The sequence below is a fragment of the Pholis gunnellus genome (genome assembly GCF_910591455.1).
Source record: "Pholis gunnellus genome assembly, chromosome: 9".
NCBI classification, from domain to species: Eukaryota; Metazoa; Chordata; class Actinopteri; order Perciformes; family Pholidae; genus Pholis; species Pholis gunnellus.
The window spans coordinates 12928546-12941129 of record NC_136535.1 but is presented as its reverse complement, the minus strand read 5'-3'; the positions used below and the strand labels follow the sequence as shown (position 1 = coordinate 12941129).

Here is a 12584-nt window from a genome sequence, read left to right as displayed (position 1 = left end):
TTTAATCATCACTGTGCTGCACTGACGCGCATTGATTGGAAACAGTGGTTGTTTCACAAGGATGTAATGATGAGTTTATACACACCCCACATGCACACATACGTCAACTGAGAAATGTGATGACTTAAATGATTTATTTTATTACAAATGTTTCACGTGGTTTCCACTTGGGTTGATCACACCACAATTCATGAGTCGGGGATAACTTCCAGATTCAGGATAGTTTGAGAGACAACCAAGAGAAAAACTTTTCTTCCTGGTCGGTCTGCATGAGGATCAGATATTGATTTAACTGACTGCAGAAAAGAGACTCAATGGCACAAGTCAGTGAACAAAGAAATTAAGATTAATCTCGTAACTACTGGGTTGCAACAAGCAAACCAAATAAGTACAAGAGTGTGGGGACATGTAAGACAACAACTCTATAATGTGTAATATGTGGGGTAATGCTTCACAGGATAAAGTGAGTCACTTCCACTTCCCTGCCTTTCAGGTTTGCTGATACTTTTTAACAGCGGCAACATTATGGTCAAAATCCACATCTTAACTCTTGGGGTTCCCTTTCAATTTTGAAAAATGTTAGTTTTCTTTTTTTTTTTTAAATTCAGGTTGATTTAGTTAGTATCTTTGGGGGTTTGAAATGAATGTGATGGACCCAAAGTTCAAGAGGCACGAAGTAGGCCAAAGACCCATGTTGTGTCTGGGGGTTAAGCAATAAGCTGACTGCACAGATTGCAGTAGATAGGCCTTTCCAGTAAATTGTGTGAGCATGAGTCAAGCGGTAGTAAGCCCAAGGATCAGTGATGTCGAAACTAAGGTGTGGCAGGTCTGCGTGGGTAGCTGGAGTGTAGCAGCAGCGCTGACTGTGCGATTGCAGCCGCACTGCACCTTTAACTAAACACTGGAGAGTATTTATTGAGTGACGTGGGACGCAGACTGCGTGCTGATTGTGGGCAGGAAGTGCATAAAAGCTCACGTCGTCAAGTTAGCTCGAGTTAGAAAAAGACTATACCGGAAAGGAAGTGGCTCGCGTTCAAGGGGGAAGGCTGTAGTTATTACATAACGTAATACTTAGCGAGACGAATGCGCAACAATCTTAGAAAAACAGTTTGTGAGTTGTTGTTTTAAACAAGTCGTGAGACCGTAGCTGGATTGATTTTGGAGGGCAATGGTCACGACACAGTATGCCATTAGACGTTTATTTTGAAAGCTCCTACAGGAAGTAGACGGTTCTAGTTACGTGTGACTTGACTCTATCAGAGGCTGAAACGGGCGCACGGTGGCTACTTGAACGAAAACGGGGGAAGCTCGCTCAACAACCGGCTTGGCTTTCGTCGGGAACTCAACATGCCACAATACAAATGCTGAGTGTGGCTCCGAAACAAGCGTATTTACCCCCTGAACGGCGATAGTTGACGACCACGCCCCGTAATCCACCGACCAGAGCCCGAACAAAACTGCTGGCGGAGACGCAACGGTGAGCGGTTTGAAACCCAGCAGGGCGGCTAGCGGGCTCACAGCGGAGTGTCTGCTGTTTTGGGAACCATGAGAGAGTACAAAGTAGTGGTTCTCGGGTCCGGAGGGGTCGGTAAATCCGCGTTAACCGTCCAGTTCGTGACGGGATCCTTCATAGAGAAATACGACCCCACGATAGAGGATTTCTACAGGAAGGAGATCGAGGTGGACTCCTCTCCGTCCGTCCTGGAGATCCTGGACACGGCGGGCACCGAGCAGTTCGCCTCCATGCGAGACCTGTACATCAAGAACGGCCAGGGTTTCATCCTGGTCTACAGCATGGTGAACCAGCAGAGCTTCCAGGACATCAAACCGATGAGGGATCAGATCATTCGGGTGAAACGGTACGAAAGAGTGCCGATGATTCTGGTCGGAAACAAAGTGGACCTGGAGGGCGAGAGGGAGGTCTCGTCCGCCGAGGGGAAGGCACTGGCGGACGAGTGGAACTGCCCGTTCATCGAAACTTCGGCCAAAAATAAGACGTCGGTGGACGAACTGTTTGCAGAGATAGTCCGACAGATGAACTATGCCTCGACACCAAACAGCGACGACCAGTGCTGCTCGTCTTGTGTCATCCTTTAAGAACAAGGACAACCATAAAGTTTTATTCTTTGCTCGGTTTTAAGTTTGCAATGGTGAGTTGAGACACCACACACTGGAGATGTAAAGCTGACATAAGTGATATCAACCGCTACTTGTACACATGTCCACATTAAGTATACCGGATGTAAGCTCAACTTAGCTTAACGTCAAACATTAGCCTCTTTATTGTCACTTCTCACCGTTAGTTAGTTTTCACTGGTGACATACAGAGAGACACTTGCAGTGTCTTGTTTTGCTGAGCACATTTGAGGAAGTGTCTGACTCACTTGCAGAACGAGAGTGGCGAGTTATGGCGGATTTAAATAGGTTTCCAAAAGTTAGTGGTTCACTCTGTACACCCACAGTTTGGAGTTGCTAAACAGGTTAGCAGGAGCCGGGAGTTTCATATGTATGTATGACCTACATCCAGGGCCCAGAGTTTAGCCTCAGTTCACTGTGTTTTCTTCTTCTTTCTTTATCTTTGGTCAGAGGTGGTTGTTGTAGTTCATTCATGACTCTTCTTATCTCTCCTTTGTGGCAGTGTGTTGCAGCAAGTGTGTACTGTTGAGCTCTTCTTCGTGTCTCACCCTGGCCTTGGAGGAAAACACGGGGAGGAATGCTGCAGGGGGACGAGAGGAGGAGGAGGGGAGCAACTGAGACTCAGAGGGAGGGGTCCACTCTTCAGGAATTCTGCTGGGTTGGAGTATCTTTTGCTGCACGATCAGTGTCCACCATTGATGTCAACGCAGTGACAGATCCAGAGTTTCAGCAGCACCCCCCCTCACCAGTTCCAACTGTACTCACAACTGGAACTTAAACCCCCAACGGAAAAGAAATGGAGGGCAACACTTAGAGACACTCATAAATGGATATTTCTGTATAAGGAGACAGAGAGAGTATATTTTGTTAAAGACACTGCACAGTCTGGGGCTGGTAAAGATTTGGGGGATATCTCTGCCTAATCCGTTTTTTGGAGCAATGCTCCACAACACTCCAAATCCTATTTTTCTTTTTTCAAAATAAGATGACACCACTTATCTGCTGGTGGAGTAAACGTGACGAGTGCCACTTTTTTTTTTTTTTTTTTCTTCCTTCTCCATCTTCTCTTCAGTGTGAGAGAGGACCTTAACTTAAGTGACATGGGGCCGGTGACCCGATCGCCCTCGTGTCGAGTGCCTTTCCAAAACAAGTCAGCTGTTCAGATTTAGTGCCAACCTACAAGTATCATCACCAAAAGAACCCTTCTTCATGGCAATCCACAATTTAGTGAACTGTTCTTCTGGATAATCTCGTAGGGGTGGAGGCTAAAAAGAAACTACGATAGGCTTTTTTGTTAATGGAATGGCGGTGTTCTGTATGTTTTACGTTGGCCTTTTTGAAGTCTACGGTGTTCATTTTTTAATGTCTACTTAGTCCGGCCAAACCGATCTCTTGAAATGCACAGGTACTGGAATCTTCCTGGACGTGACAACAACACCAAACGCTCACCTTCCAGACCACTTAAATCCAATTCTCTTTATGTTTATTTTGTTGTTTTTAACAGGAAATGTGATGATGTACCGTTGACAAATCTAACCTGATTGTACGTTTTTAATTTCAGACACGCCCTGTAACAACGGGCTGTCTGTTTTAAAAAAAAAAAAAGCAAACAAGACTTTTAATACAAATTGCATTTTTAAAAAAAGAAACCAGGCTGTGTTTTCTCTTTGTTGACGTCATCCACTTGTTTCAACGTGTTTCAACCACAATGGCTGAATGCCAGTTTGCTGATCCTAAACAAAGTTGCCGTGAGCAGTTTGAACTAGGGTTTATACACGCAAATAATGGGATTACCAGAAATACCCACAAGTAACACAGTAGGTCAAAAAGTAAACGTTCAGTTGTGTGTCTCATTTAGTAACATGACTTAAACCCAAACTTGCATGAGGTCCTTGATAGTTGAGGATAACCCACAGGGTAACGTGTAGTAGGACCACAATAGGAAAAAGCAATGTGTTCAAGTTTTATGTTGACAAATTCACTGGGCACCTTCAAGTTAACATGAAAGTCATTTTGCCCCAAAGACTGTTTTTAGATCAGTTTTTTTTTCTTCTGTGGCCAAAGCCACTTCTGTGTGGTAAACCTGAGACCGCTGTGATGAATGTACAAAATCAAAGGCTGACAGAAACCAGACCGAGGTGCTTACATGGTCTGTAACTCACCTCTGTTAGCCCGTCGCAGTGTTTACATGACACTGCTAATCTCCGCATGGTTACTGTCAGGCTATCAGAGCCCATGCGATGTGCCCCGAACAGCAAGAATTTGTGTGAAGATAGCTGTTAAGTACCTGGGGAGATTCGTCATTGCTGCCTCTTTGATGAACCGTAGCCGGATTCACCAACAACACGTAATCAGGATGAAAACGCCTCTTATCTGCTCGCCGATCTAACATGCATAACGAGAGAAATGTCTCCTTTTTGACTGCGTGGGTGTAGTAGTGTTTCAGCCCAGAGCTTCAGCCTGGGTGCAGTGTGTGTGGGGGTGTAGCAGTGAGATGTGGAGAGGCCGGTATGACTGAGCAGGCCCCCCCCGCTCTGAGCAGCCCCCCTCTGCTTCTGTTTACCTGCAGGGAGGACCTAGCACCCGGCTGGCTGGTCGACCGCGGTTTGGAGAAGAGCTTGACGTAGAGCTTTCTGAGGGTGGATATGTGCTGGACATGTGTTGTACTGTATATGTGTTGCGTTATGGTATGTACTCCATGAGTCGCAGCATGTGTGTCTGCCTGTCGCTGTCCTTCACGGGGCTCGGACCACACGTGGGACCGAGCAGGGTATCTGTGCCTGTTAGCCGGAGTAAGCGGTTGTATCATGTGTGTTCTTTGGCTTTGCCATGTGACCGTGGGGGCATTGCATCCAACAGGTGTGATCGAACAGTTGAGTACATTATAGCTGGGCCACGTGGTTGAAATCAATATTCTTGTATTGAAAATACTTTTAATGATCTATCCTAAATGTATGCCGAAACCGATGTGAATATAATCAGATATTAGCTTATTGCAGTGAAGTGGGCCTTATATTCGACAATAGTCCTCATGCGATTACTAATTGTTATTTCCTATGTTACAATTAGGGCTTAAAATCATTAATTTAGACTTTGATCAATGATGACACACTATGTCTACATCCATAGCATCACAAAACTGTTTAACTGAACGATGATAAACACTGATATAGCCAAGCCCTACTGTGTAAACAACAATCTTTTTATAGTATTTGCAGATTTTTCCTGTGGGAGTGTGGACAACCGTGTACATACACACACACACACACAGACAGACTGTGTATTCTTCTCACTCCCCAAAGCTGAACTACAGCTTAACATTTGGTTTCAGCTCTCAGATCTTCCTCACAACCACCGTAGAGCCCCAGCTAGTTCACAGCTGTGTTATCTATGTAATGCCAGAACTGATAGTGCGTTTTCTCCAAGGCTCTGATACAGATTGTGTGATTAGACATGAACAGAGCTGAAGTTTAACTCTGCCTTTTATAAGAAGAAAAAAAAGACAAGTTAAACCTGTGTTGGATGAGAGGGAGATGTTATTACAGCTATGTCCCAGATTCTGTACATGTACACACACACACACCATCTCCGCCTGCTTCTGCCTCTTGTGTGGTAAAAACATCTGATAGCAGAACGTTTCTGCCCTTTAGAGAGAAAGGGGCCTGTCGAGTTCCTGTTTCTTTTTTATCTCTCTCGTTCTAAAGAGAGACGGTGAAAGTTTAACTTCCTGCTGCTTTTTTTTGTTGTTGTTGCACAATTCAGCTCCAATGTTGTCGCCGTGGGTTTAATTAGTTTCAGCCTTTAAGTTTCAGTAATTCACATTTTTGCATACCTCCTTTTTTCTTTTTTAAATGTCAACTAATTTAATTAGGCTGTTTTTTTTTTTTTTTTAAATCTATTAGTTTCAGTTGCAGCCAACAGGAAATCGGTTGTGTTCGGCTTTACCGGCGGCCCGGCTCGTCGGTGGTTGCTGGTCATGGGAGATGGTCATGTGATGTGGTTGCCATGGTTAAGGGGGGTTGGGATGTGGTATGGCAGCTCGGGGGTGGCCTCGTGACCTATGGGAGTTCAGCCACTGCTGGAATGGTGACTGTAAAGAGAGGAGGGTGTCGCTCTGTTTGATCATCTTCCTCTTGAGTTTCCACAAACAATATATTTTCTTTGCTCATGACAGGAAGTGCGATTTTCCTTTTTTAAAGCTTATTTGCTATGTAAAGAGATATGTCGAGGTTTAACAGCCGTAGATAAATATTTTCCCTTCCTTGGTTGCAATGAACTAAATTGATTTTTTTTAAAAATGATTTAAAATAAGGGTTAAGTGCGTTGTTTGCTGCGCAGATCTTCGGCGTCTCCTCTCTTATTTTGCTGTTGGTAGCAGTTGCTCTGACAGGAAGTGTTGCGACCGAGGCAGTGAGAGTGGGTGGTGTGTGTTTGCATTTTTTACATGGGACTTAATCACTATATAGGCTCCTTGTTGAATTACAGACTTCTCTTCCTCTCCCAGCGTCATCATGCTATTTTTGAGGCTGTGTTGTGTTGAAGAGTGTGGTTTTCGCCTGCTTGTCTTGGCAGATGTGCCCGTTATGTACTGTATCTGTCTGAGGCAGTGCGCTCTCTGGAATCCATTTCACTCTATTGGCCTCTCTTCTTCTGCATGTTTATTTTGACACATCACACGACGCATATAATTCAACAATATACGCATTTGACGGTGCTTGCATTTAGTTGGAATGGGGCAGCATTGTTCATTTTATTGTTTGTCTCGCACTCATTTCTTTTGGTATTCGGCATTACCGTAACAACACAGAAATAACCATTCGCTCCTTATTTGTCTTTCACTAGAAGGTTGAATAAGCTTTGTTTTTGCACTCTTTCAGTCACGCATGAACACACACACACACACACACTGCAGTTAACTCACGTTGTGCACATTTAAACCCACTGCAGTTTAGATTCCTGCTGCATTCCAACACCCAAACTGTGTCCAGACACAAGCAGCAGAGGCATCACTCTCCTCTTCTATTGTAACGGATTCCTTTTCCTTATTACCCAGTTATTACCTAGTCCATGGGACTAGCATAGTCTTTCCTGCAATTAAGAGTGGTGTCTTGTGAGAGATCCGCAAATATGTACGTTTTGCTGGAGAAAGTTGACTCTATCGCAGTACTTCAAGAGCGCTACTGTGTTGCTCCGCACAGAAGAGGGGGCTCGATGGTGTAAACTAGTTGTTCTACTGGACGGAGGAAACCCAACACGGGTCAGTTGAGAGTCAGAAGGGTCGTGACTGGTTATTCGTTCCGTTCTCTTGTCTCTCTGATCTGTAAATCAGGGAGTGGCCTTCTCATTCAGAGCTGACTGTATTGAGAGGGGAATGCCCCGGAATGCCTCTCATTCTTGTCATTCCTTCAGCTGTAATGTCTGGACACGTCTTCAGCCTGAGAGCTGAAAGAGCGATGGATCGGGAGAGAAAGTTGGGATGTGACAAGGAGTTGTTTTTGTGTACTTTTTGGTTAATTTCAGGGCGGTTGCCCCTCAAATCTGATTAGAAATGACTTTTCCTTGTTGTTCCCCCAGCTTTCCTTGTTTTTTTTCTTTGCTGATCAAAACTCTTGATTGTGGCCAAGAAGCGATAACAAACTAAGGTAGAGAAAGAGAGAGAGCAGCTGAGATAAAGGATGAAAGAGAGTGCAACGTTTTTCTGGGCCCACTGTGTCACAAGATGGATCCCACCGGGCGTGCAGTTAAACTGCTCTTTATACCCATCTTTAGATAATCATAGCACGGTTGCCTTAGTTCACACCAGAGCTCGATCTGACATGGAAACTAGGCCAAATGAGCCAGCTACACAGTACTAGTTACTCACAACGTCCCCTGTGCGGATAAATAGCTTTTGTTCACTGGTGTCAGTGAGGACAAGCAATGCTTAAAGACCTGATTTGTAATTGAGTTCAGTTGAAATCAGTGTTTTAATTATGATGGGGTGGAAAGCAGGTCATTACGTTTGTGGAGGCATGGCAGAGTGCAGTTTGATCTTTCTGGAGGTATAATTAAATATATAATTCTCAAGAATTTAGGGTATTAAGACCTTCAATAACATGTTGTTACCTTTGGCCTCACTGAGTCAGGCACTGTGTCTGTCACTTGGCTGCTGTGGCTCTCCAGTAGGCCTCAGATGTAGCTCCTGAGGTTTGGGTGTGGTTTCTCACTTGAATGACAGGCCGGCTTCTCTGCCAGAGGACTTGCACGAAGTGAACGGCCTGTTTGATCAGAGGCCTACATCAGATGGTTAGAAGTGACGCATTAGGTCACGTTCAGAGAAGGGAAAACGACATCATTTGGACCCGACCATGTGATTTGTGTGATTTTGGAATGTTTGGGTGAGACCACAGAAGAGGGAAGTTAGAAGTTTGTAAGTATTGGTTGTGATAATGCCCAGGGGGAGTTCTGGTGTGATATAATAATTCTGCACCTCCACCATAAGGACGTCTCAGGGCACAGTCAGCAACACAACAGCATCTCTGGATCTGGATTGGGTTGAACCTGCTATCATGCAGGGAAATATTATGTTTATCTACCTGGCATCATTTTCTCATTCAGTCTAATGTTATTGGCCTTATGTTTTGTAATTTGAGGTCAGATATTACTCTTCATTCTAAACATTCTCAAGCTAACTTTAGCATTGTCAGTTAGTCCAGTTATCTTTACATGGGTTAGGGTTAGGGTTGTCTCCACAGTTGCTGCTTGGCTCAGTTTGGTGCAAGTGGCTCCTGGTGGGAGTAAACGTCGTGCTATGGACACTATAGCACGACAGGATGCTTGATGTCAATGGGGTCTGAACCCTGGCCTGGCCTTCTGAGATCTGTATTCACTCGCTACATTATTCTGCTTCCCTCTTTGTTCAGAGTTGAACTTTTACACAAACACGTAACTTACAATCAGCTTCATCATCACCCCCCCCCCTCCCCCCCCCATCTGGTAGATCTGTGGTCAGAAGGAGGGTTTGTGGCATCCTCCTCCAGGGCCTGATCCTAGGTCATTTGCAGTCTCATGTCTTTTTCTCATTCCATCACATTTGTTTCCTCCTTTACTGAGTTTCTGACTGTTGTCATCGATTCTCTATATTCTGTCATTTCCGCCACCTTTTTCATACAATTTGGTTTGTTTTTCCATTCTAGGAATTTGTCACTTTTCTGAGAACAGAAGATTTCTTTTTTTTTTTAGATAGATACCATGTTACTGTCTCGGTGTGCTTATAGAGTTATTTACTCCTCCTCAGTCTCTCTACGTTTGCCTCGTTCCTTCCCCCAGTTATCAGTCCAGATTCATCATCAAACTTTTCTCTGGAGGCAGGGTTATGCAACATCTCTTTTATAACCTGAGCAACCAGGGGGCAGAAAAAGAACCTTGTGGGAGAGAAACGCTAAAAAAGGAAGAGCTGAGGTTGTCATGTATGGTGAGAAGTACGTGTGAGATGAGATTTGTTTATATAGCCGGGCCGGCCGTGCATGCCTTCTAGTGCATGTGAGTCCCAGTCTGCAACTTCGCAAACACATTCTCACTCCCAACTCATCAAATACCGCCGCTTTTGCCAGTGCCCCGTGGCATCGGAGATTGAACTCAAGTGTCACTTTTCAACATTTAGTTACGCGCATATGTGTCCTTTCAAAATAAACTTCCGTCTTCACAGGAAGTTAGGTATAGGCAACAGTTACTATCGACTCTGGTCACTAGGGACTGACAAACAGGTCACGTGAATAGCAACTCGGATGACTCGGGAGACAAAATGTCAATGTTAGCTTTTAGTTTCGCGCGGGACACAAACATCGGTTTGTCTTACCGTCCTCTAATGCTACGGGAGGATTTACATTAAAGTTAGTCAAAGCCCGGTATGTCACATATCTCCATGTTGAGAGCCTTGAATTTGAGGCCTTTTTTTTAATTATGGTTTCTTATCTGACACACAATATAAAACACAGATAAAGTAAAAAAAAGATATGTCTGAAAAATAATTTGTAAAAATGTGATTTGGAGATCTTTTTTAAATCTTTATTTTCTTTGAAGTTTATTATAATTATTATTTTCTACAGTTACACAACAGCCGGGGTATCAGAGCCTGTTTATTTACCTTTTCGGAAACATTTTCGTCCACGGACAAATCAGAGTGTGGCACTGCTGACTGTTACACACTTAGTCAAATTACACTGAAGCCCCACCCAGAATGCCAGAGTCCCTGTCTCATACACCAACACACTGCAGCAGGAAGTGAGCATGACGACGCAGTAGTCAGAACCAAACATTCATACCTCTACAGCCAAATCAGTGTCAACACCTAACACCAGGTTACAAAGTCATGAGTCACACGTTGGTCTCTTTCATTTTCGCCGAAACCACTGTGATGTGTTTGTGCTGACAAGTTGCAGTGTGCGTGTGTGTGTGTGTGTGTGTGCAATTACACCTGCATTTCCTCATTGTTCACATACACAATAGCATAATTGTCATACATGAAACTGTTATTACATGTTGTAGATATAGCCGATGCCCCAGAAATGACCTTTTTACATTGAATTTATTTCTGGGAATTTTGGAGACGCTAGGCTCGGAGGAAATTGCTCATATCCTGTGTGGAGCTGGAAGAGGAAGTCTCCTGTGACACTGGGAATCTCCAGTCTACTGACCCACATCACCGGGCTCTGGATCCTGCTGCGCTTTGGCTACCAGCACTACTGCTTTGCAGCGTTAAAGTTTATACTTCATGGCCTATGGAAATTTGAATTGTCATAATTCTGATGTCAGTAATTGGAGAACATGTTGCATTATTATGTTTGGTGCAGTTATACTTAACGGTGCCCTGAGGAGTTGCATGTAAACAAACAACAGTTTTGCTTTTATTCAGTGTTTCTCTACAAATCACATTTTTACTTGAGGCCTGCATGCATTTCCTTTCACATCAAACATGTTTTTTTATGTTTTGAATAATAAGCTAGCTTTATATGTGTTTGGGTCCTTTTTCATTACTGGAATAGCATGAAACTTTCACCTCCATGCTCATGCACAAACATGTGGCTCCTTTTGTGCATAATAGTAGAGCACAAGGTGCAAACAACTCACCAAAACATAGCACCATAGTGCTAATACTGTCCAACAAGGTATCTTAAGGGTGCTTAATAGTGCATTCATGTAATGTCGGCACAGTGTAAAGAACAGCAAAGCCTTCTGTTCACGTATTTGGTAGCATTCACCGTATAACGCTAATCTTATAGTCACACCTGATATAATATATCTTAAATTTGCTTGTTTTTTTTCCATATATATTGCAGTTTGTAAACAATTGAAGCCAGAAACAAACACTGGTTATTGCTCTCTGAATTGATTCTATTAGTGCCAATGTAGGATATTATTTAGATAACATTAGTAGTTCTTTGCGGCAAGTGGGAGTTATGGCAACTTCCCAATATTTCAGACTTTGAATTAAGCAGCTGAGGCTGACGTGACTTGATTTTCTCACTGGGTTGCACGTAATAATGGTCTGAACGATGTGACGTGAATGAGGTATAACTCTTAATGTCAATCCTAGTACTTCCAGACATATTGGGTACAATAGCGGAGCAATGGTAGGGGCGTGTGTGGTATCCGATTGGAGACCATTTGAGCTATTTGTCAATTTTTCCTCCATTATGACAGGTTCACAGTTTTAGTGGTGTGATCCAACTTATCCAATGTCTCCCTGTGAAAATAACATCCAGTCCTGCTCACTGATTTTTAAAGGTGTCAAAATGATATTTGCAGTCTGTGTGTGCTCGTATGCAAATATCTTGCTGGGCTACAGGCACAATAAGATAACTGAAAAGCATGTTAACAGATGGGGGGCTGCACATAAATCTGGAGCTCTCTGCTCCTTTCTGCCTTTGGCATGTTGTGCTTGGTTACAAAGTAATTTGCTGATCAATGGGTGTGCTCAAATTCACTGTCTGGCTACTGAGATTTCAGTGTGTCCTAATCCTGCTGCCTGTGGGCTTTTAGCAAAAGAAAACACTAGGATAAATATACACTCCCTGGGAGATCAATCTTTCATCATCACAGGCACTGAAATCAAAAGCAGAAGGTGGGAAAAAACCTACGGTTCCCTGAGACGATTTCACACTGACTGACTTCCTGTGGAGCCAGAGTCTTGGACTCGATGCCGCAGTTTTACTAAAACAAGTTACCATGGGCAACACATAGCCTTGACTACAGCTCTGAATAAACTGCACTAAATCCAACGCGCGAAGCTGTCCACCGCAATACTTGTCACACTTGTCATGTGATGTGAGACTGAATGGTGTCCAGTGTTGGGGATCAGTGCGCTGACAGGAAGGAAGGGTGTCTCCATCCAAGACTTCCTGTCCCGCTGAGTGACTCAGTGTCGGTCCTTGTGCCGCTCTTTTCCTTTTCCCTTCACTCTTCTTTTC

The 12584-nt window shown here is 43.8% G+C and overlaps 1 protein-coding gene across 1 annotated transcript; it reads left to right on the top strand.

The window, feature by feature from the left end:
• The first annotated feature begins 1276 nt into the window (after positions 1–1276).
• LOC306700884 (ras-related protein Rap-2a) lies at positions 1277–3775 on the top strand. The gene is made up of 2 exons (XM_079166020.1): positions 1277–2150; positions 2639–3775. Exon 1 carries the CDS (start codon positions 1546–1548, stop codon positions 2095–2097), a length of 552 nt encoding a protein of 183 aa, XP_079022146.1. The 5' UTR covers positions 1277–1545; the 3' UTR covers positions 2098–2150; positions 2639–3775.
• The last annotated feature ends 8809 nt before the right edge of the window (positions 3776–12584 follow it).